This window comes from Tiliqua scincoides, chromosome 3, assembly GCF_035046505.1.
Source record: "Tiliqua scincoides isolate rTilSci1 chromosome 3, rTilSci1.hap2, whole genome shotgun sequence".
Classification (NCBI taxonomy): domain Eukaryota; kingdom Metazoa; phylum Chordata; class Lepidosauria; order Squamata; family Scincidae; genus Tiliqua; species Tiliqua scincoides.
This window is the reverse complement of record NC_089823.1, coordinates 49,054,817-49,080,703: the sequence shown is the minus strand read 5'-3', so window position 1 is coordinate 49,080,703 and position 25,887 is coordinate 49,054,817. Positions and strand designations below refer to the sequence as shown.

Genomic DNA, 25,887 nt, shown 5'->3' with positions numbered 1-25,887 from the left:
ATGTATGTAGGGACTAAACTTGTTCCCTGGAGCTCCTGACTCCAGCCACTGTGAATTAATAATTGAATCTTTTATCTGCACAGCCTGGTTATTCATTTCATTTTTGCTCCCAATATGACAGAACATTGAGAAGTGGGTTTTCCACACAGATTTATCCACCACTTCCTCAGAACAACATGCATGTTACTACCCCTCCCTCATCTGCTTCCCTACAACAGCCCTGTGAGTTATGTTGGCAAAACAGAGACTGGTCCAAGGCCCGACAGTCAGCTTTGCAATCAAATCCAGTTTTAGCCTGGTTCCAAGTCTGCCATGCTATTCGAACTATGAACATTAATATTCCCTCTTCACCTCCATGCTTTTGACTGTTTGGTAAACACAGTGAATGGAGAATTGGCCATGGATTTGGAAGAAGTCAAAGCCTCCAAGTCTGAAGCAGGAATGTGTGGTGGAGTCCTTCGAAAGCACCACTGCCATGCTTTTGCACGTGAGTTGTGAGTGCTTGCAGCACTTTTCAAAGCGCCTCTGCCTTCCCACCCACTGCATTCCCTGGTCTGAAGCCTTTGGCAATTTGTAAATTATACAGATTAGCTTAAAAAAGACACAAAAAAAAAACACTTATCACAATGGTTCTCACACATTTAGCATGGGGACCCACTTTTTAGAATGTGAAACTGTCAGGACCCACAGGAAGTGATATCATGACCAGAAGTGGAAGTGATGTCATGACCATCAAGCAAGAAAATTTTTAACAATCCCTGGCTGCAATCCTACCCACACTTACCCAGGAGTCCCATTTACTATCATGGTTAAAAGAATATAGATAGTAACTTGTTTAAAGTACAGGTCTGTAACATTTCCCCAAACACAGTCACATACCAGTATAACACAAAGGCTAATATATTAAAAATAAAATACTGAAATGAATGGGGACCCACCTGAAATTGGCTCACGACCCATAGTTTGAGAAACACTGACTTAGCAAATTGAGTGCTGTATAAACAGGGTGACCAGATGTCATAATCACAAAAGAGGACAAGGCACCCCAAAATGTAGGACATTCAAGAAAAATGTAGGACATGACAAAACAAAAGCTAAAAACACTCATAGATTGATTTCATGTGGCTCATTTAAACACTATATTACTTATTGTTAAGTTTTAAACTATATTACATGTTGGCAACCTACATATAATTTATTAATTACAAGGAGGCTCTGTGCTGCCTGCTCACAGGGAAAAGGAGGACATTTCATTCTTTTCCAGGACACAAGGCTAAAAAAGAGGACATGTCCTGGAAAAAAGACGACATCTGGTCACCCCGTGTATAAATAGTGATGCAGTTTTGGAGGCTGCCTCCTTTTTAACTTATGGATGTTGAATGTGAAAATATGATTCAAGGCTTCCAAGACTCTCACCAGGAGGGAAGGACACCGCCCCACACACACACTTTACACAAGAATATTCCCCTCCTTGCCTGCCCACACTTTTGCAGCAGCACACTGTAGGAAGCCAAAGTGCCCCCTCCCCACTAAGTGAGGGCAGCCAGCTGGCTTCAGCGCGCCCTACAGAGCTTGCTCCAACTCCAGAGCGCATGCGTGTCCACGCTCCCTTTGGAACAGACGGCACTTGCGCTCCTCCAGTCCCGCCCCCCAATTAGAAGCTGGCAGTGCTGGCCGGCAGGCAAGAGCATGCGAGGCACAGGCAGGACTGACGCCGGGAGAGCGCTGAGGTGCACGTGGAAGCGGGCGGAGAAGAATCTTACGTTGCTCCAGTCGCCCACCTCCTGGGCAGGCGGAGCTCCCTCTGCCCTTTGGCAAGGCCAAAGCTGCGCCTCCCTAGTCTGGCCCAGGGCTGCGCGTGCTGACTTGGGAGGAAGCCCCATTGAGCTGGAAGGCACTGGGAGCTCGGACTGCGCGCACCTGAACGTATTAGGAAGTGCATTGCACGGGAAGTAAGTCAGCACTGCAGGCTGACAGGGATGGCAAGCGAGGCTTAGAGCCCGAGCCTAGGTGTGTCGACTCAGAAGTAAGTCCCGTTTTAGCCAATGGGGTTTACTCCCAGGAAAGTCTGGACAGGCTTGCAGCTTTACTCCCGAGGAATCACTGTGGTGGGGCGAGCGGCTGGGGCAAGAGGCGGGGGAAGTGGGCGGTGTCAGATGCAGGGGAGTGGGTGGCTGGCTGGCTGGGCGCAGCGCACGCCCCTCTCGGTTACCTGCGCTCGAAGTCCTGCTCGAAAGGAGCCAGGAGGGGGTCCTTCTCCAGCAGGTGCTGCAGCTTAGGGCACCGCGGGCTCAGCGCAGCCATCTTAACACATCCGCAGAGGCAAGAGCCAGACGCCGACACGCCGCCCTTCCTGCTCTCTATATACACTTGGGCAAGAGGGCTGGGGGGCAGGGCGAGCGCCGAGCTCTTCCCCCCCGCCTGCTGGCTGGGACCCGACTGGGTGCCGCCCACACCCCAGCCCGGGACGAGGGTGCCTCCCCCGCCGAGGAAAGGGAGCAGAGGGGAACATCCAGAGCCACCAGCCTCGGAATGTGCAGCCTCATTGGGAGTGAGCATGCTCGCCAGCCTGGACATGCTCAGTGGTGCTCTCCGAAGCCGCTGCCTGCGCTTCCTTTCCAGTTCTCAGTCACTCCAGAGAGAGCATAGAGAAGACCCTTTGCAGTCTGTTCTTCAAAGCCAGTGCTGCCCAACGTTGCATATGCGCAACAGGGACCAAATGTGTGCACCTGAGTGCCTTCCTCCCTCAGAGCCCAGCCCTCCTTGCCTCCCTGCCCAGAGAGCCAGAGCAAGTGCAGAGATGCAAATATATCAGACTGCATCCAGTCCTGGAAGAATGTGGCGTTTAGGAAGGGCAGACAAAAGAAAACACTTCTTAACCCAGCATGTAACTGGTCTGTGGAACTCCTTGCCACAGGAAGTGGTGATGGCATTTCACCTAGATGCCTTGAAGAGAGGACTGGACAAATTTCCGGAGGAAAAGTCCATCATGGGTTACAAGTCATGATAAGTAGGTGCAGATTTTAGAAGTTGGATACCTTGGATTGCCATATGCAGGGGAGGGCACCAGGAAGCAGGTTGTGTCTTGCTGTCTTGTGCACTCCCTGAAGCATTTGGTGGGCCATTGTGAAATACAGGAAGCTGATGTTGCAGGGCTCTTCTCATGTACTTATGGCAGCAGCCTGTTGCTGAAGTGAACTCTGGCCCCATGAAAGCTCATGCCTGCATGTATTTGTTGGTTTTTAAGAATTTGTGGGCACACACATACACACACACACACCAGCTTAGGGGGGAGGCCCTGGGGCATACTCTCCCTTTAAACATACTGAGGCCAACAGGCAGGTATCTGAACCTCTACTCAGGCAAGAGAGCTAGTGGTATACTCAGGTAGAAATTTTTTAGAAAGCTAGTACTTCAGGTTAGCAAAATAAATTCAGGAAAAAAAATGTTTCAGAAATACTACACTTCTATCCCTTAGGTCAGTGGTTCCCAAACTGTGGGTCAGAACCCAATGGTAGTTCACAACCTGATTTTTGGTGAGTTGCCAAAGGGTGATGGAAAGATCAGATAACTAATTTTCTCAAGCCCTCAGAAATTGGAGACTGTGAGCCCAATCCTATGCATATCTACTCAGAAGTAAGTCCCATTGGGCTTGTTCCCAGGAAGTGTGGATAGGATTGCAGCCTGTAACTGCTGAGATCTCAGCTCATTACACTGAGAAGAGCTCAGCATGTGTAAATATGGGGCAATAAATGTCTGAAAGTTTTTTTCTGGTTATTATTTATAAATAAATGAAATAAAATATTTCCTTCCAGCTCTCCTTTTTTTATGTCTGGTAAATCTAGGTGGGTTTCAATAGAGTGTTTAAAAAAATGGCTCCCTGTGCTAAAAGGTTTGGGAACCACTGCCTTGAGCTGCACATAAGTTCAGGCTTGGTATGCTAAGTGGTATGCGTTTACTGACAGAAATTTGGCATGAAAATGCGAGGGACTTTCCTTACTGTTCTTGCAGCTAGTTCCTCTGAGCAGCTGTTTCCCAACATGTTCTTAAAGGCACAGGCCATCATAATACCCTGAAGATACTTCTGCCCTGTCTGCTCTGACATGGTTAGATACAACTGGGACATATGCAGCCCTGTCCTAATCTTGAAAACGAGTTTAAAATTGCAGCTTCATTCACAAGAATATCATACCCTCCAAGTGTACCAATAAAATAGTTAAATAGTTAAACCAGGTCAAATTGAGGCATTGGTTAAATTTTGAAAGGTCCATCTGGACAATATTTTGTCTGCTGGTCCCTCTTCATTTGAATTTGCAGGTGAATACACACTTTACCTACTTCATGGGCACCCCAGGCTTTTTCCCACTTAAACGTGTGGTGATTTACAGCTTGAAATGTAGTATTATATGATACGTATTTCATATCATATTTCAAGTATTTATGATATGTGTTAATATGCTCTTATCTGTTTTTAAATTATGTTTTTAATCTGTTTTAACCTGTTGTAAGCCGCCTTGAGTCCCTTCGGGGAGAAAGGTGGGGTAAAAATAAAGTTGTTGTTATTATTATTATTATTATTAGACGTGCAGGTAAGGATGTAGTTTGAAAGAATCTCCCACAATGCATTTAAGCTAAAAAGAGCTAGTGTGTCAGGAAATAATCATTACTGACAATATTCGTATGCTTTTTTTGGGGGGGCAAAAATGTTGCAAAGCAATTTTCATAGCAACGGGAATTTAAAAAATGAATCCCTGTGCCAAAGGAGCTCACAACCTAAATAGAAACACAAGGGAGGCACTGCAGGACCAGGCAGTGTGCTAGGATGAATAGGGCCAGTTGCTCTCCCCCTTGCTAAATATGAGAGAGGCACCACTTTCAAAGCAGCATCTTTGCCCACTTAGTAGGAATGAGAAAAGTGTCATGCAAAGAGGAGCCAGTTCAAAGAGCAGTGTGGGGTGACTTGTCTAGAAAAAACAGTTCTCAGGCATATAATATTTGTCGAAGAGGACCTCTGCCTCTCAAAAACCAACTGCATTACAAAGAATTCTAGGAAGCATTCTAGGTCACAGATTTCAGTCACACTTGGCAAAGATCTGTTGGGTCTCCATGATCATTTGTGAACTGAGCCTACAATCCTACCCACCTGGAAGTAATCCCCATTGACCATAATAATAATAATAATTAATACAGGTATTTCTATACCGCCTTTCTTGGTCCTCAGATTTCTCCTTAGACTTTATTCAAGACGGTTTACATAGGCAGGCAAATTTAAGTCCCCGTAGGGATTTTTACAATTTGAAAGAAGGTTTCTATCTTTCAAGAAACCACAACATTCAGGTGTTTCTTTCTTGATCTGGTCGCACATTCTGGCCTCCATCCTCCCACGCTCAGAGCAGATGGAATAGCTCTGAGCCGCTTGTCAGCTGCTTCAGCACGGTAGCCGGTAGCCTCGAACTGGCGACCTTTGGATGTTATCTTCAGGCAAATGGAGGCTCAACCCTCTAGGCATGCATAGGATTGGGCTATCTGAGTACTTGGAGTTTTTCCCAACATCTACAGTACACATTTCAAGGGGGAGATCAGTGATATTGTTGGGTGAGTGAGGGAATTACTGCCATTGCTGGTCTCATTAAGGAACAGATTACAAGTTGTTCCTCGTTATCCACTGATTTGGCATCCACTGATTTAATTCAGTACTGATATGGGGGTCCACCTTTAAATGCTTTGTAAGAAGGAAAAAAGTGCCAAAATCCCTTTTCCTACCTTCATGCTGTTAAACAGCACTGGTTGCAAGTTTCTCAAGGTTAAAGATAACTTTGAAGACCCACTTATGGGTTTCTTGCTCTTCCACTGTCACCCCCGAAATCCATCATTTTGCTTGCTCTCTTTTGCACCTTTTCCATCTCCACTATATCCTTTTTGAGATGTGGTGACCAGAACTGGACACAATATGGTGTGGCCTGACCATCAATTTATACAATGGCATTACAATATTAGCTGTCTTATTCTCAATGCCTTTCCTAATGATCCCAAACATGGAATTAGCCCTCTTCACTGTTGCCTCACATTGGGTCGACACTTTCATCGAGCTGTCCATAAGGACCCCAAGATCTCTCTCCTGATCTGTCTCAGACAGCTCAGAACCCATTAGCCTATATGTGAAGTTTTGAGTTTTTGCCCCAATGTGCATGACTTTACACTTATTTACATTGAAACGCATCTGCCATTTTGCTGCCCAGCAGGACCATAGCTAGGGGGGCCAGGGTTTTGTTTTTTTTTTGCCCCCCCCAGCCAGCAGTTTGTTCCCTCTGGCATTTTTTCCACACTTGTCATATAAATGTGGTTGAATGTCCTCCAGTTTAGCTCCTGTTCCTTGAGAGCTCAGCCCCTCCCTGCAGGCAGCCTCCTCCAATCAGTTTAGGCTGCTGATGCTTAGTAACTCACCTTAGGGGCCAATCATAATGACCTGCTGATAGTCAGAGGGCATCAGAGAGGCAGGCATGAAAAAGCCTGGAGGGAATGTGCTCAGTGCCTTCAATCACCTTCCTGGGAGCTGAGTGGCTGTGCAGGTACTTTGCAGGACCCTGGAAGCTGCTGCTGAGTGAATCTGGCATCATTTGGGGGTGAGCAGGCAGGAGATTTTGGATGGGCCATTTCTGCGGTTTGGGTCTGGTAGGGCATTTCTCTTTGGGGGGGGGGAGAGAAAAGCATGGCTCTGGCATCTGATATTTTGGATGGACCATTTTTGCTGTTTGGGTCTGGTATAGATGCTATACTGCATTCAGCCATAATTTCATTCCATTAGATTCCATTATTCATCCTATCTAGTGGCTAAATGCAGTATAATGTCTATACCAATGCATTCTGGGGTGACAATGGAGGAGTAAGAAACCTGGAAGTGGGTCTTTAAAGCTATTTTCCCATTGATTTGGTATCCACTGATTTTTTTATCCACTGAAAGTTCTGGAAGGGAACCCCAGTGGATAACAAGACACAATCTGTATAAGCTTTCAGTGAATGGCAGGTTCCCCAAATAGTATTTGAGGAAATGCATGTTGAGAGTGACCACCTGGATGTAGGAAACTCAGGCCAAAGTCCTTGATAGGACTGAAGTCTGTGATATGTCACTGCAGCCCACATCAGACCTTATGAAACCATGGTGACTTTTCACAGTTTCACAATGGCAGGACTGTGATTATGAGCCTTGTCCACTGGTGCCACCACATTCTATAAACCTACCCTCCCCACTGCCAGTGTTTGTATACTGTCTGCAGGGATAGTCCTTATAATCCCTGCATCTCAATTTATTGTAGAACAAATATATACCAGGTCTTCTACCTCTAGAAGCTGTCTCCCTCCCATTCTGAGAAAGAGTTCCATGAAGCTTGGGAACTGGCTTCCTGTTTTGTGATTGTTAACTGGTTTTAACCCACCATTGGAATCAAGTCCATGAACACTTACCCTGAAATAAATGTGTCAAACTGCAATCGTATTCACACCTGGGAGTAAGCCTCAATGACTACAATGGTACTTCTTAGTAGATTAGGTTCTTAGGGCCCAATCCTATCCAGTGTTCTAGTGTTCCAGTGTTGATGTAGCTGTGCCAACAGGCCATGTGCGGTATCCTGCAGTAGAGGAGCAGTCACAGAGGTCTCCTCAGTGTTAGAAAACATTGTTCCCTTGGAGCTGTATTGGCGCTGGAAAGCTGGAAGGGATTGGGACCTTAGTCTTTTAATATACTATAGTACACTTTGTTGTATTTGCTGCAACAGATTTGTATAGCTACCCCTCTGGAAGTTGTTGATATCCAGTGGTGGACCTCCCCAGCTCTGTGCCCTGGGGCAAAGGTCTGCGATGGGGCCCCTCCACAGGATGCTGCCACTTACCTGCACGCAAATCCACCCCCCCTTTACCTGGAGTGCATGGTGCCTTGTGCAACTCCAGGGCGTGTCAGGAAAGCCTTTCTGAGGTTCTCTGATGCTTTAAACTGTGCTCCCAGAAAATCGGAAGCACAGTTTCTGACCCTGTCAGGAGCCTCAGAGAAGCTTCTGTGGGATCCTAAAGCTGCATGAGACTCTATGTCTGGGGCATTTGCCCCATCAAATGAATGGGAGGTCTGCCACTGTTGACATCTGATGTTTGTGCCTTCCTTTATCTGATGAAGAGGACACTAGTCCATGGACGTTTGTGCCACATACCAGTAACTCTGTTACAGCCCAATCCTATCCAACTTTCCAGCACCAGTGCAACCGCAATGCAGCCCCAGGGTAAGGGAAAAAATGTTCCCATACCTTAAGGAGGCCTCTGCGACTGCATCCCCAACCCAGGAAGCAGTGCATACCCCATAGGCACAGCAGTACTGGCACTGGAAAATTGGATAGGATTGGGTCCTCAGTCTTTAAGGTGTCACAAGACTCCAATTTGTTTTTGGAGTGACAGACTCATAGCAACCTTTCTGCCATTCTGCACCTCCTCTCTAAAAGAAGCACACCATGTATCTGCAAAATCTTTAGTTCTTTTCTTCATCTTCTTCAATGCAAAACAGTTTTCCTTTGGAAAGTTTACTTACCTTTTTCCTAATTGCATATATACACTAAAGGCAAACTGTATAGCCTCTAGCTGCATAACCTTCCAAAGATTGCACATGAATATAGGCATTTGGAATAATATCCCATAGTGAGCCTGGGGTATGCAAGGAGGTTGGAATACAGCAAGCTGCATATGTAGGAACTCATTCAGAATGAAAAGCCACCACATTGTTGGCAACCTTCAGTCTTGAAAGACTATGGTATCGCGCTCTGAATGGTGGTTCTGGAACAGTGTCTCGTGTGGCTGAAAAGGCCGATTCAGGAGTGACAATCCCTTCCACACCGGGAGCAAGTGCAGTCTGTCCCTGGTCTGTCTCCCTGGCTATGGGCCTTCCTTCTTTGCCTCTTTGCCTCAAACTGTTGGCCAAGTGTCTCTTCAAACTGGGAAAGGCCATGCTGCACAGCCTGCCTCCAAGCGGGCTGCTCAGAGGCCAGGGTTTCCCACCTGTTGAGGTCCACTCCTAAGGCCTTCAGATCCATCTTGCAGATGTCCTTGTATTGCAGCTGTGGTCTACCTGTAGGGCGCTTTCCTTGCACGAGTTCTCCATAGAGGAGATCCTTTGGGATCCGGCCATCATCCATTCTCACAACACAGTCAACTTAAAATGTGTCTAGAAAGAGAAGCTAGACATTTCAAGACGCATCTCCCTTCCAAAACACTTCCATGTTCTTTACTGTGACTCCAGGAGGCCTTGTATGTGTCACAGCCTGACCAGAGGGTTGGCATCTCTAGCATAGAATAGTGTTTTGGCAGCTAAAATTACAGGCCCTGGGGAAGGAAAGTAAAGGCAAGGATCACGCTCGTATCCAACAAATGTTGCAAGACTGCCACATCTGGAATGTCAGTTATTTTCTAAAAGTTCTAATATAATGTATATGTTACAGGTATAATTCAGGGGTGACATATTTTGACATACGTGTTTGTCATGTCTTCAGCGCATGCAAAGCTCTTACATTTAAAGAGTAAAGGTCTTAGATCACAGCAAAAGTAGTTTAAATTGTGGGAAGTTTAGACTAAGTAATGGGAGAAAAAAAAACAAATTATGCATTCAGTACCGGAGCAGTCTAGCTATGATGACTGCAGATTCTCCTTCCTTGGAGGTTTTTAAAATAAAACATACCTGGCATGTGTCAGAGATTCTGAAGCACATCTGCCAATTCACATTTAAAATTGATTTCACAAAAGGCAGCCTGTACTGAACGCTTATTTGTATTTCTTTACTATTTGCTGAAGCAGATGTTGGGTTCCTTCATCCATTAGCAATTGGGAGCCCTTTGACCATAAGATGAGCAGAAATAGGAAATTTAGATGAGCATCTATTCTCAGGACTGATTTTAAGTAGCTACAGCTATCATAGACCTGCATTTGCACAAGGAAAGCCAATATAGTTGGGTAACTAGAATGACGGTCTTGGGCCCAATCCTATCCAATTTTCTATTACCAGTGCAATCACAATGCAGCCCCAAGGTAAGGGGACAAATATTCCCATATCTTGAGGAGACCTCAGTCACTGCTGCTCCACTGGAGAATGCAGTGCATGTCCCATTGGCACAGCTGCACCAGCACTGGAAAATTGGATAGGATTGGGCTCTTAGGCTACAGTCCTGTCCACACATTCCTGGAAGTAAGCCCCATTGACTATAATGGGCCTTACTTCTGAGCAGACATGCCGAGGATTGGATTCCTAGTCTGCAATCCTATGCACTCATTCCTTGGAGCAACCCCATTGGATATTATGGTACTTACTTCTGCGTAGACATGCCTAGGATTGTGCTCTTAGACAGCAATCCTATCTACTTTCCTGGGAGTAAGCCCCATTGAATACAATTGGACTTGCGTCTGAGTAGGCATGCATAGGCTTGTACAATTAGAGTGGGAATTCAAGGAAGACCTGGGCTGAAACTTCTATTCAGTCACAAAACTTAGATAGGGACCAATCCTATCAAACTGTCCAGCATCAGTTCAGCCCCGAGGTAAAGAAACATACTTTCCCTTACCTTGAGAGGCCCCACCCACCACCACAGATGCAGCACACACCATATGGGCATGGCTGCATCACTGAAAAGGTGGATGGGACTGGTGACATGGGGCCAGACTTATCTACCATACTGTGGCTGCAATCCTATACATACTTTCCTGGAAGTAGTAGTAATAATAATAATAATAATATTTATTTATATCCTGCCCTTATCCCCGAAGGGACCCAGGGTGGCTTACAACATATTAAAAACAGATTAAAAACATAATTTAACCGCAAATAAAAACATATTAAAACACATTAACAGATGCCCATAAAAACAGTAGTCAGATAAAAAGAGCAAAAACGCAGCAAATCATAGAGGAATCAGGCCTGTAAAAATACTAAAAGATATAGAAAAGATGTTAAAAAAGGCCATGAACTCAGAAGGCTTGTTTAAACAAAAAGGTCTTCAGGCCTCGCCGAAAAGTCTCAAGAGAGGGAGCCATTCTCAAATCAAGGGGAAGGGAGTTCCATAGCGTTGGTGCCACTACTGAGAAGGCCTTATTTCTTGCCGCCGCCCCACGTACCGCCTTAGGCGGTGGCACTTGTAAAAAGGCCTTCTCTGATGACCTAAGAGGACAAGCCGGATTGTACGGGAGTAGGCGATCTCTGAGATACCCTGGCCCAGAGCAGTATAGGGCTTTAAAGGTCAAAACCAGCACCTTGAATTGGGCCCGGAAACGAATGAGCAGCCAATGCAGAGTAAGTTCTATTGAACACACAGGGACTTCTGAGTAGACAAGCATAACTTTATGTTGTCAGTGTTGTAAGGATTTCTCTGGGAAGGAGACTAAGGGGCCAATCCTATCCAACTTTCCAGCTCTGGTACAGCAGTGCCATGCACTACATCCTGGGGAGGTGGGCAGTCATGGAGACCTTCTCAAAGTAAGAGAGCCTTGGGGCTGCATTTCAACTGCATCAGTGCTGGAAAGCTAGATAGGATTGGGCCCTCAGTGTTGTTATCATAACTACTTTTTCAAGCTACAGCAACAAGGTCAGGGGATCTGTAGAAATCTGAGGTATGGAGTTCATGTTACAAAAGGCATTGTGGCACCTCAGTTATGAAAATGGAAGCCCACAAATTTCAGCATTAGGAAGAGGGTAATCCAGAGGGCCTTTCTAAGTAGATAAACTAATAACAGTTGGAGAGAAGGACAGAAAGTCTAATCATGCCCTAAATGTTCCATTCCCCCCCCCCAAAAAAAAATTGGCAATTAGGCCTGACCCCTGTCAACAACAGTTGACAACAACAGTTTCTACAACTAATGGTGAGGAAGTGTGTAGTTCTCCTGTTGAACTTCAAATACTAAGGACTCATCAGGGACATAGAGTAAAATTAAATGAGGTAGGGCAGTGGAACTACATAGAGTTTCCTAAAACGTCTGTAGCCTCACAGCATCCATGTCCAACAGGGGAGCAGAGCAGAACCATATAGCACATCCCAATAACCATGATTTTGTCATACTCAGAGCAGAGCCTACTACTAGAGACTCACAGCCCAATCCTGAGCTGCGTAGTGCCCACGGCTGCAGCGGCATTGAAATGCATTCTGTGATGCATTCTGTGGATGTCAGGCAGCCAGTGGTGGCTCCCAATGTCTCCTCGGGGGAAGGGGACAAGTAGCCCACAATGGGGCTACTTGACTCTGTGCCAGCTATTTAGCCGGTGCAGAGCAAAGTCGTCTCATGTTGGGCCAAGAGGCCCAATGTGGGTTTTGGATCCAGCAGAGCTGAGCTCCCCGGTTCCTCCCTTACCTCACGTTCCCCCCCCACCCTAGAACACCTTCCCCCACTCCCCCACTCCCCTTTCCACCATCCGGCACTTACCTGGAGCTCCAGGTGGTGGTCACCTGTTCTCTGCCCAGTGCTGCCTCAGTGTGGGCTCGTGCTGAAGCACTGGCCGGGCCATAAGTGTCACAGGTGTGCCTTATAGCACATTTGAGACACTTTGTGCGGGTGCTAAGCCAGTGCGAAATGTTGAGGATTGGGTCCTTAGGCTGCAATTCTCTGCACACTTTCTTGGAAGTAGGTATCATTGAACACAGTGGGATTTCTGAGTAGATGCACAGGATGGCACTGTCAAAGTCTTTAGTTAAAAGTCTCAGAATGAAAGAAAATACCTTTCCTGTTGAGGTCTGAAAGGTCATATTGTCGGCCTGTACATGAGTCCCCTTCTTAAATTGCTCATTCTAGAAGTAAAACCTTGTTATCCTTCTGTGGGCCTCTAGCCTTTACTTCTATCAAGAAACAAGCATTTGTTGCTGTTCTCTGCCATGGTCGCTTGCATTTCATCTGTGTCCTTTAACTCAAGGCTTCCAATTGTTCCTTGATGGGGAGGCCACCTGCTGCTGAAGCCAGAGAGAAAGGCAGTTCCTACTGTCATTCTCCTCATTGGGGTTGCAGTGTGAGAAGCCAGAGTTTTCGCATTTTGCGCTTTTTCTCATTGTCATTCGGAGACAGCTCCAGCAGTTCACAGCATCATTATCAGCTGTCTGGTATAAACAGGGGAGAGAGATTTATAAACCAACCAGCAGCAATTTGTAAATGAACAACAGAGATGTGGCAGAGAGTTTGGACCCCCTGGAGGTGAAGAGCCCAACTCCGACTTTAACAAACATCCCATCAACGTTGGTGTGACCCAGTTCTGACAGGCAACCACTGGTAATGAATTGAGTATAGCAAGATCAATAGTACAAATAAACACCTGAAGAGGAACAATTACTTTCTGCACCGATCTAGCCACTCCCAACACTGAAACCAAGTTCCACAGATTGGATCTTGTATTCATTTGATTTGATTCTTTATTCGTTTCTGTTCTCTGTAAGTACTGTTAACACACCTACCACTATTTCTTGTATGGTTTGACCTCTTGGCCTCACTTAGTTTTAAAAAATTACTTTTTCTTTCTCTCTACTCAAGAGTATATATACCTACCTATTTAGGCCAGTGCACAGAACTGATGGAAGAGGGTTCTGCCCCACAAACCCTCATTCCACAATAAACTCATTAGTTGTTAAGATGCCTTAGGACTCTTTGTTGTTTTTTTCACCATTATATTTGACAGGACAGACTGCTGAGAATAGCTAACTAGAGAAGGATAGAGATTCTTCTTTTGGTTCTATATTAATTACAGTGAAAGCTTGTGAATCTGTCAGGACTGGCAGTGTGGCATGCCTTTTTGCCTTATCCAATTTTTATTTCACCTAGATGGAAATTGAGTTTCTTAGTGATTAAAATTGTAGCTGGTGGAAATACAGAAAGAGAAAACTACATTTCAGCCTGTTATATGCCTCTGCTTCAAGGGAGTTGTTCCTTGTTAAAAAAAAAAATACTATATTAGGTATTCTGGTCTCTTTTTAAGCAGATAATTAATTCCTTGCATATTCCAGATGCTTACTTTTAATCTTCCCATTACTTAGATTCTATCTGAAATACGATGCATGAAATATATCTTTCCTTCTCCTCTACTCTGCTAAAAGTGTTTTGATACTTTTTCACCCCATAAAAATTTTACTTCTGAATTTGACAATCTCAGTCTCTTTGTCTCCACTGACAAAGGAGGAGTTTTCAATTACATATGCCATTCCCGATAAGATCCTGGGAGAGGAAAACCCTCCAATCCAACTGTGCATGCATTTGTGATTGTTACTCTCACATATAACAGTGCCGATCCCCTACTACAATGGTTCTCAAACATTTTAGCACTGGGACACACTTTTTAGAATGACAGTCTGTCAGGACCCACAGGAAGTGATGTCATTAACCTAGAAGTGATATCATGACAGTTGCATGCCTACTATAAACCTGCCTGGGGCAAATACCCCAGGCGCCGGCTGCTGGGATCCCGCAGAAGCCTCCCTGAGGCTCCCGACAGGGGCGGAAACTGTGCTTCTGGTTTGCAGGAAGCACAAATTATAGCGCCAGGGAACCTCACAGAGGTTTCCCCAGCATGGGAGGAGGTTGCACAAGGCTCCATGAGCCTCTGGTGAGTAGGGGAGGGGCGGATTTCTGCCTGGGGGCGGCAATAGCCTGCAGGGGGCGCCATCACAGAGCTTTGCCCCGGGTGCGGGGCTGTGGAGATCCGCGGCTGTATCATGACTAGAAGTGACATCATCGATTTAGGCTTCAAACCTAAGCCACGATCAACCAAACGTTCCATTACACAACACAACACACTTGTGCTGTTATTTTGCATAGCTTGGAATTCAAACATTCCAGCGAAGAAGTCAAAGCAGAATGCAGACTTTGATCCTTCTCCAACCACACAGCCCTTTCCTCTTTCCAGTATCCCATCTTCCCACCTATTCAGGGCAAAGCACCAGGCCTCTCTCCCACCAGGAGTCCACCCTGCCCAGCAGCTCTGTATTTTTGGATCTATATTTTCAGTGGCGGATCAGCTAGCTGCTACACATCCCACCTGAAATTGGCTCATGACGCACCTAATGGGTCCCGACTCCCAGTTTGAAAAATGCTGCCCTACTAAATGAATGTGGGGTGGGGGCTAAATCTAGACCTCTCCTCTCCTTCCAAACAGGAAATTGACCTGAGAAATGAACAGTAACAATATGTTCTGCTGAAGGAAAGGGGAGATCTGCACACACCTCATACTTGGGTCTAAGATATTGGTACTGGTACCAAAGCATCATACAACAGTGCAGTATGGTTTTCCAAGTATCATATTTGCTGATCAATAACCATTTCATTGGTATTTACTTCCAAGTGTTCATCCTTTGAACTGAAGCCTTAGTTTATTATATACGTTTCACAAAATGTAAGAAAAGCCCTACCAGATCAGGCCAATGGCCCATCTAGTCCAGCATCCTATTTCCAACAGTGACTCACCATTTGCTGCTGGGAAGCCTACAGGCAGGAGAGAAAGGTAGATATCTCTTCATTGGAAGGCAGTTTCAGATCTAGCACAAGGTAACTGAGAAAGCCTTCTCTTTCATTTTTACCTCCATCACCAGCAGAGGGGTTCACAAGAGGTCCACCAATAAAGAGTGGAACTCTAGGGTAGGCTTATGAAATGAAGCAATATTTGAGATATTCTGGCCCTAAGCCATTTAGGGAATTAAATTTCGTCCAGTACTTTGACTTGAGAACCCAGAAGCAACCTGGTAACCAATGAAGAGGGTTTGAAATCTGTATAATATAATTAGACTGAGAAATTTCCCATCAACAGTTTGATGGCTGCACCAGTTGAAACTTCCAAACCATCTTCAAAGGCAGCCCCATGTAAAGCACACTGCAGTAATTTAATTTGGGAGTGACACAAACATGAATGACAAAGACTGAGTTTGATTTCTTCAGAATATGGTGTAACTGTAATATAGGATGAAGCTGATTAAAAACTACCCTACTCATTTCAGTTACTTGGGCCAGGACCAGATCAGGGCCCAAGCACACTCCCAAACTACAAACCCACTGTTTCAGGGAGAATGCAGCCCATCTAAGACAGCCTGAAAACCTAATTCTAAATCATCAGAACCTTAAGCTAACAGTACTTCTGTCTTACCTGCATTATGTTGCAGTTCCTTCACTGTCATTCATCCAATCCAGAACTATTCATATACACTGATTCAGGACTTTTACTGTCGTCCTGGAGAGAAGAAACTAGAGACAGAGCGGAGAAGCCACCAAAGATAGAGCTGATTGTTGTCTACTTAATGATGATGCCTTAGCCCAAATGTGAAAGTGAAAATCTCCAAGCAGTGGGAGACACAATGTAGCACTCCAGCTGACAACTGGAAGCAGTTGCCAATCACCATCTTCTGCGACTTGCACACCAGGAAGAACCAGAGTCATTTCAATGTGGTATTCCCTCCTCCTATCCTGGCTAGGCACCTCAAAAAAATATGTGATCAATAGCAACAACCTGTGCAAGGTCCAGAAGCACCAGCAAGGTTGTACTCTTCCTGTCAATCTCACAGTTCATTCCATCCATCACGGTGACCAAAGCAATTTCAATGCCAAATCCAGACTGGAATCAACTCTGGAAGGTATAAATAACTTTGTTGTTGTTGTTTTCCTTAAAGCAAGATTTTCAAAAACATACTTGTATGTGTGAGACAGAACTGTGCATATGCCTAACAAATTTAATCAGGAAGCCCAGAAAAAATGTTATCAAATGAGATGCTTTTTCTTGCTCTTTTTTTTTTTCCTTTTCAAAAATTCAAGCTGCTAGGAGAGCAGAAATAGTACTGATCTAGGAGTCTCTAGAGCAGTGTTTCTCAAACTGTGGGTCAGGACCCACTAGGTGGGTCGCGAGCCAATTTCAGGTGGGTCCCCATTCATTTTAATATTTTATTTTTAATACATTAGACTTGATGCTACCATGGTATGTGACTTCATTTGGGGAAATGTGACAGATCTGTATTTTGAACAGGCTATTATGTTTATGCTTTTTACTCCTGGGTAAGTGTGGGTAGGATTACAGCCTAGGATTGTTAAAAAAAATTCCCTGCTTGATTATGTCACTTCTGGTCATGACATCATTTCCGGTGGGTCCCGACAGATTCTCATTCTAAAAAGTGGGTCCCGGTGCTAAAAGTGTGAGAACCACTGCTCTAGAAAATGGCTAGATAATGATAATTTCACATTTGGAATTGATAGTAAATTCTTCCTCTTCATTTTAGGGAAGAGCCTTTGAATTCTGATGATTACCTGTAGTCAACAGGCACTGCAGTAAATCTTCTGTTATTACTTTCAAGAATTACTTTCAAGATCCCAGTCTTAGCAGTGAACCTTTAATGCTCTAGGTGAGTAACCTAGTTTGTCTTAATCAACATTTGGCTTGCCTCAAGATCAGCTACTGAGCATTTGGATGTGTAGGTGTGCAAGACCCCCTTCCCTGTGATTTGTCCCTTGTTATTTCTCATTTGTACTTAAGCTGATCTTTGTCCATTTGCAATACATGCACAAAAAGAGCATCACAGCAATAAAGGGGACAATCGAGCCCATTTTTGCATGATCTGATGTGGTAGCAGCCAGCTTAATTCCTCATGCCACACGTGCAGTCGATGACAGTGTCTCACCAGCTCAGTGCAGCTCAGTTCCAAAAAGGAGTGCATAGTTTTCCATTCACATGTTCACCTGGGGACAATTGCTATTTGCCCCAGGCAAGCAGATAAGTGGCAGCTTACAAGCTGGACATCTTTTAGACTTTGTATAAATTCGGCTTTTTAGTGGTGTTTAGCTTCTGGGATCATCCATATCTTACATCTCTGAGAACAGACTTTTGCCAGTCAGTCCTCAGAGACCATTATCTGAGGGATGCTGCCATTTGCAGATTTTTAATGCAAATACCAGACTGGCTCTTTTGTAGAGAAAACATTACAGATATATAGGAGGTATGAGACGATTACCAATGTCTTTATCAAGGTGGGGAGAAAAACTGGATGCATAAGTTCATTCAAAATGGTGGCAAACACAATGGGCTACTTTCCAAGTCTTATTACCTCTGACTCATCTGTTACCTTCAGGCCCACTCCCCAATGGAAAATAGTGTTCATGTTTGGCGTTGTTGCCATGGTGGGAGGGGGAAGAGAATAAGATTGGGCTGCGTGACATTGGAGCTATTTTGCCTTTGATTTCAAAAACATCCTTATACGTGCCATGCAAAGCTGGAGTTCACAATGCATCCAGATGCTATGCAAAATGATTATTTTACAGTTGAATGTCCTGGGGAAATTATTTTATTAATATATTAGGGCTAAACTTTATAAATGTGTGGTCTTTTATGTCTTTGTTTGGGATACCTAGTTCTTCGGTCCCTGGCATACATTAGGAGATCTTTTACAAGACTTTAAAAGCCTGGCTTTAAAGGTCTTAAAGCCTGGTCTCAAGGCTTTAAATCTAAGCTTTCTGAATTGTGTCCATAAATGGGTCAGTCTAGTTGTTTTAACACTGATGAGATGCTTTCCATACACCTGGTGACCAGCCACTAATGCAGCTGTTGTATATTGAACCTAATTTCTGAGAGATCTTCAAAGGAAGTCCCATGTATAACACAGTTCAGAAATCCAAATGAGTTGTTACCAGAACATGGGTAACTGTAGCCAAGCTATTATCTGTCCTGGAGGGACTGCAGGTAGAAGATTCCTTCATGACATGGATGTCACATTGGGCATCAAGCCAAGGCTGGATCTAATAGCCCCCACCCCCCATTTTGCAAACCTGATTCTTTAGGTGGAGTACAACCCTATTCAGAAGTGGTTAAACATCATCTCCTAAAACGGTCAGGCCACCCACAAACAGAACATCTATGGCTTTCATTCAGTGTCAGTTTATTAGTAATCAATTATATTGTTCCATTTGTCAGATCTTTAAGAAATGTAGTAATATAGATTCAGTGCCAAGTCTGAAAAGCCACAGAGTGATCAGCCTGTTCCTATAAGCCTGAAGTAGGACACCTAATGAACTGGGTCAAAAATTTCAAGATTGAATTGAGTGATCTTAATATATCAGCTGGGAATCCCCTTCCATGCACATGCTGTTGATTATATAAAAAAGTGACCTTTGATATTTTATGATTGACAGACAGATCTTCTATAAACACACCTAGAATTTTTCCTTTGGAAACATGTTCAACATGAGCTTAGCTCTTGATCAATTGGAGGTTTAAAATTTGTATAATTTATTTCTCAGTTACTGGCAGAAGCGGTATTCAGACTGCTCCTTGTACATTGTATTGCAGTGCAGTCTTAGGCATGTCTACTCAGATGTAAACCCCAAGTTTAATGGGACTTACTCTGAGGTGCAATATAGAATTGCAACCTCAGTAATCCTGACATCAGTCTTATGAGGCTAGTTAGCATTATTATCTGATGTTAGGAGACTGACATTGAGAAAATATTGGCTTGCCTACAGCCTCTGAGTGAGTCTGTGGCCAGAGAAGATTTGGACTGAGGGGTTTCCATTGCACAGTTTGCAATTTTAACATTTATGCAATAGCAGCTTCTAGTCTACCACCACACATCCTAAAGCAGGTGTAACTACTGTGATCCCTGTGCAAGAGAAGATATGTCATCAAATTTTGCTACCTGTTGATCAAAGAATATCAGGTGACTAATTCTGACAGGTAAGAAATGCTGACAATTTTTGTAAAATCCACCCATCAACTACACCATTGTAGGGCCAGCTGAAGCACAGGTACTGAGACTATGCACCACCTCTCATCAGCAGCATGCCACTCAGCACTCTTCCCCCATCCCTATGATGCACCCAATACATGGTGCTCTGTCCTTTTTCCAGTGGTGTAGACATGGCCTTTCCCTTACCCTCCACATGCTGGCGCCACTGATACAGTGCTCCTGCTCTGACTTTTGAAAGCCAGATGACAATAGAATCGTAAATAACATAAGAACCCTGCTGGATCAGGCCAAAGACCCATCTAGTCCAGCTTACTGAATCTTACAGTGTCCTAACCGATACCTTGGGGAGCACACAAGACATGCCACTCCATTGCACCTGGCATTCAGATATAGACTACTTCTAGAACCAGGAGGTTGCATTTACCCATCATGGCTTGTAACCTGTGATGGAATTTTCCTCCAGAAATTTGTCCGATCTCCTTTTAAAAGTATCTAGGCCAAATGCTATCACCACATCCTGTGGCAAGGACTTCCACAAATTAATGATTAATTTCCACAAATTAACCCCTGCTAATTGGGTAAGAGGCACTTTTTCAAGTGGGTGCTCCTTTTTTTAGCAGAGGGAGAGTAACTGGCCCACCTCACCCCAGCACTGTCTGTTCTAGTGGCTGACTGCTGGTATTCATTTGCATCTTTTTAGATTGTGAGCCCTTTTGGGACAGGGAGCCATTTAGTTATTTGATTTTTCTCTATAAACCGCTTTGTGAACTTTTAGTTGAAAAGCGGTATATAAATACTGTTAATGTTAATGATGCCCTGGGTAAAGAAATATGGGTTGAGATGGTGGGGAGAGCTATAGTGTCTCTGATTTAGCCTACCAATCAGCTCTCTGCTTTCTGTTCCAATTATTCTGTTCTGTCTTTTCAAAGCTAGAGATTGGATGGAGGAATAGTGGCAGCTAGAGAACTGTGGGATAAGGGGAAACACTGGAGCAGGGACTTCAGTGTTAAAGAGAAGATACCGTAAGTTAAATCAGAGACTTCAGAGACTGATAAGTTAAATCAGAAGCCATTGCTCCATGATACTCCATTAGTGGGCTGGTCTTGCATCACTGCAAAGCACCATGATCACCTGTAAGGATACTCAGCTGCATACCCTAAGGTCAAGTATGCCCTTTCTTTTTCCTTAATCATCAGATGACACCTAAGATAGAGGCACTAACTGTAGTAGATCTGTGGTCTTTTGTCTTGGCAAGGCACATTAGAAGTTATGACATTTATTTTCATGTGCTGAAGGGCCCTTTCACATTCATATCAGAAGTTTGAATACAATGGACAACTTCCTAAATAATTCTTTTGAGGTATATCATAGCTCAGCTTGTATCCAGAAATTTCCTGCCTAACTATGTAGGTAAAGTAGATCACTATCATTTTCAGAGTCACTTCAGAAAATTAAAATTTCACTTAGTCATTGAAGTTGATTCTCTGCCAGTATATGAAATGATACCTACACATACACACAAATTATCCAGCGCTTCTTAAGCTAGTGTTTCAATAGAACACAGGCAATGAATTACACTCCTAATAAGAAGATATGAGGCAGTTAATTTTAGAAGATGATCTTAAACTAAGGCCAAGTGAAGGTCACCTGATGAAAATGCTCTTGTGCAACTATTAAGATTTTATTGGTATAATTTTAGGTTTAGGGAAAGTCCAGAGCTCAGTGGTAAAACACATGCTTTACATGCAGACAGCCCATGTTCAACTCCTGGCATCTCCAGGGAACCCTGGAGTGTAGAGTGTCCTAAGCTAAACAGACCAATGGGCTAACTCCCTGCGAAACAGCTTCATAGGTATGTGTACCCTATCCTCTTTTGCATCTATTGACTCTACTGATCTAGCAGCAGCTTGGAGACCTATTTATTTATTTAAAGAATTTATACCCCACTGTTCTCCCAGTAAGGGCAATTGAGATAGCTTACAAAGTTTAAAACATAACAGTAAAAAAAAAAAAAGTTTAAACAAGACAAACCCCATTGGAGCACATAAAACAGTTAAAAGATTACATTTAATTAAAATGCCAGACTAACATGTCAGCTATCAAATGCCATCCTGAATAAAAAGGTCATAAGGCCCAGCCAAATGGTCTCCAAGGAGAGAGCCATTCTTAATTCTAAGGGGAGGGAATTTCACAATTGGGACGCCACCACTGAGAAGGCCCTGTTCCTCACCACCACCACCATGTTCCTCACAGTTAATGTAGCACAGTTGAAAGGGTCCCCTGTGATGGCCCAATTCAGATTACATGGAAGGAGGCAGTCCCTCAAGTATCCTGGTCCCAAGCCATAGACGGCTTTAAAAATCAAACCCAGCACTTTGAATTGTGCTCAGAAATGAACCAGCAGCCAGTGCAGCAGCCAAAGCAGTCCCCTGAGTCAAACTGATGAGCTCCTGCAGCCACAGTGGGCACTAATTGCAGTTTCCAGACAGTCTTCAAAGGCATGTATGGAAGCACCATGGGGCCATCTTCCAAATGAAGCATCCTTCGTATCCATTATTATATCCAGTAGAATAGGAAACATCAAAAAGTGTCTTGGGGAAAAAAATTGTAGGAGGGATATAAGAATGCCCTCTTTAGTGAGAGACTCACTTAAGTATCTTATTGTCTTGTGTGCTCCCTGAGGTATCGGAGGACCACTGTGAGATACAGGAAGCTGGACTAGATGGGCCTTGGCCTTATCCAGTGTGGCTCTTCTTATGTTCTTAAGAGAGAGGTTACCTTATGCAGTAGCATGAGTTTCCCAATTTCACAGCTTCTTGAGCTGAGCTCAGATATCTGATTTCCTTTCTGAGGTGGTGCCCTGGAGCAAGTTAAGCTCAGGTTTCCAACCTTTAGTTCTTACTGCATCTAACTCAGGACTTTCAGTTCCAAGTTGCACACCATTTATTTTTAGAAAGAAAAAAAAATTCAAATCACTGATTATATAATCAAATGAAATATTTAACTGTACATTTAAAATACTTCAATTTGGCCTTGAGGAAGGTGAGCAACCTCCAGGATGGGGTTGACTCCGCAGCTCTCCCTTGCGTTGAGAGACACTTGCGAACAAGAATGCTCAGTGGGGAAGACAGGGTCATGGAATCCAGCATCAGCTTGCGTGCGATTCAAAAGAGCAGCCTTGCATTCCTCTTGCTGCTCCTGAAGATGAGAGCTTTCAGTTATTCATGGTATATTCTGCATACTTTGTAACACTTTGCACTCCCAAGTCTTCCTCCACTTCCATTTTTTTAAAATTACAAACACAAATGCAATCACAACATATGCATTGACATGAAAAAAGGAAGTCTGTATAACGCCCACACAATCCCCTTATTACAGAATATATCATTGTGATCTTCAGGTAAATCATTTCATGTCACCACTTCTAAGGGGATTTGCTGGTTATTGCCTTCCATCCACTTACTCTGAGTGGACTGAAGGCTAAAAATAACAGAAAATAAAAAGCAATGACTCAGCTGTTACCTTCCCTGACCTCACTGGCTGAGATAGTAAATAGAGTAAATATTTAAACAACAAGAGGAGCTACTTCTCTGAGAGCTTATTGTTCCATCTTTCAAGTTACAAATGTAATGATTGTGTAATTATAATCTTATCCAATGTGTCTTGGACCCAATTCTGAAAGCAGATAGATTACTGTGCATATTGAAGGGAATTCCCATGGAATTCAATTGAGCCTTTTCCTTCCATCTTTCAGGAAGAAAGCTCTCAGGGCCCAATCCTATCCAACTTTCCAGCACCGGTGCAAACGAAATGCAGTCCCAAGGTAAGGGAACAAATGTTCCGATACCTTCAGGAAGCCTCTGTGACTGCCTCCCTACCATAGGATGCAGTGCACGCCCCATTGGCATGGCTACACCGGTCCAGGAAAATTGGATAGGATTGGGCCCTCAGTCTCAGCCAAGCTCTCAGTCTCAACCAAGAGTGCACAAGGTGATCTTTGTGGACGTGATGTACCTTTAAGTACCACACATTCCCCAAATAAAGACAGCCAACAAGAAGTATGGAATTAAAAATGGGCCACTTTATTGAATACAAAATATTGCAACAGGGCAACTAAAGGGCCAAACAAAAACCCTTCCCAAGTGCGGGGTCCTACGTTGGGGAAACGGCCATAGCCGTCTTTGTCCCCCAGTCTCATAGAGCGTCCACCCAACTCCAGGCATAATTCAAATGTTATTAAGTCCACCTCTCAACATCTCCTGAAGAAGGTAAGTCAGCAGAACTGCTATGCCTTGCAGGTCACCCCTGCAAGGCCCACCAGTTCGGGTAAGGGGCTTGCCAGCTGGCCTCTTTCAGCCGGTCAGGCATCATGGAAGCAGTTCTGGTTCACCCCCCCCCCCCATCTTTGCTGACTTAGTTTGAACACTGAGAAGGTCTTCTGCCTACCCACCCCACACTTCTATTGCCACAAGGGGAGGTCAGCCTAATGCTTGGCCTTCCCTGCTCCCAAAAGGGTTTTCAAGCCCTGTTGCAGGTCAGTGAAAAACAGGCCATAAACCAGGGGGGAAAGATGTACTCCATCACCATGGTAGATCAAAACAGATTCCAGGATGATGAATCACTGCCCCTCCGAGCTCCATGACGACCCTGCCCAGGTAAGCATTCATTCTTTTGTGAGCAACATCTATCCTCCTAATATTCCTGATCCACCTCCAAACCCTCCTAGGTAAGAGGTCAGACCACAGAATAATAATCCTGGGAAACTTACTCACAAGCGTTGTAAAATCCCTATGGGCCTGGAGCCTCAAGGACATAGACGTCCTCACCCAAGTCATTACCTGGGGCAGGGGTTGAGTGCAGTAAACTCTAAAAATGCTGGGAAGAATTGACCCCAACACGTACCCCTCTTAGCCAACCAGTCAATGTGAGCAACAACACCCAGCTCCAGCTGGGAGCCAAAACTGGATGACATGGCGTGCTTCCAAGCCCAAAAAAGTATGGAATGTCCGCAGAACAGGACCCTGGCTGAAAACCGCCCTTGCGGACCTGTTAAGACAAGAGGAACACTGTGTGGAAATACTCAATTCCCAGATACAATAAGTTAACAGTTGAACAGAGGCATAACTATATGCCTATAAGAAAACACATTGCCCTTTCCATAAATGACCAGGGTCATGCACAATCATGACCAAAGCCTCATTGCCCATGGCCCGAGTGGACCAGGGCATACTCATACGCGTCACGCCAACAGGGCGCAGCCCACCGGGGCTTGAAAATTAGAATTGCCGCAAACCCAGGCAATGATGGGGCTTGACCCACGTGCTTTGTGCCACTCAAGCCTTGTGAAAGGGCAGCTGCCTCCCTCCTCCTCCCAGCAGAAGAGTCCACTTCGGTAGCTCGCCGGGAATGAACTGAAGTACTCAGGCGCATGCGCCGGAGCAGATCTCTGGTCCCACCCCACCCCCACTCTGGCTAGCCAGCCAATCTGCTGGCAGCTAGCACCTGCTGCCAGTTGCTGGGGGAAAAGCCCTGGCAATCTCCGCTAGCGTGCCAAACAGGTGTGCCAGCAGCCTTTCCATGGGTCAAGTTTTGAGGATAGATCATGCCTTGAAACTGCTGAAGGTTACAAACCTATCTACACTTACCTGGAAACAGAGGCATAAAGTGGGCAGAGCCTGAGGGGCATGTGCCCTGGGTGCCACACCAGGAGGATGCATGATTGCCCCCCCCCCCGTCATCTCTGTCCCAGGTTCTTCTTGGAGGGCAGAATGGTCATTGTGGCTGCTTCGCACACTCCGTTCCTTCTCCTTTGGAGACTCCCAGCCTTCAGAGGAGAAGGAATGGAGCAGGTGAAGCGGCTGCAATGTCCACTCCCTCCTCCAAGAAGAACCTGGAAGTAAAAGCATGTCATCACTAATCTGAGTGCCAGGGCAGTTTGTTATGGACCTGCCTGGAATAAGCCCCATTGACTATGTGGGACTTACTTCTGAGTAGGCACACATAGGATGTGGCACAATGATAGCAAAGGCATGGGGTCCAGTGGAACTAATATTGCTGAAGGAAAATCACCTCCTGCCATATTTTTTTAGTCAATGACATCTACCTGCCTGAGTATAAAAGAGAAATACAGCTTTTGCTTAGTAGGTGCTGGCTTTCATCTTGATTTTAGCAATGCACTGGGGTCACA

General features: G+C 44.7%; 1 protein-coding gene and 1 long non-coding RNA gene across 3 annotated transcripts in view; one reads left to right on the top strand and one right to left on the bottom strand.

The window, feature by feature from the left end:
• The window catches only part of GBE1 (1,4-alpha-glucan branching enzyme 1), a 172,544-nt gene extending 170,027 nt beyond the window's left edge, over positions 1 to 2,517 (bottom strand). For both annotated transcript variants that reach the window (XM_066620517.1, XM_066620518.1), the window contains exon 1: positions 2,213 to 2,517. In XM_066620517.1, coding sequence (XP_066476614.1) covers positions 2,213 to 2,304 — 92 coding nt within the window. In that variant the 5' untranslated portion in view covers positions 2,305 to 2,517. The remainder of the gene's footprint in view (positions 1 to 2,212) is intronic.
• LOC136644541 (uncharacterized) overlaps positions 1,831 to 25,887 on the top strand; it is a 72,843-nt gene continuing 48,786 nt past the window's right edge. Inside the window, exons 1-2 of the long non-coding RNA XR_010794100.1 lie at positions 1,831 to 2,026; positions 17,244 to 17,366. This is a non-coding gene — a long non-coding RNA (uncharacterized lncRNA). The remainder of the gene's footprint in view (positions 2,027 to 17,243; positions 17,367 to 25,887) is intronic.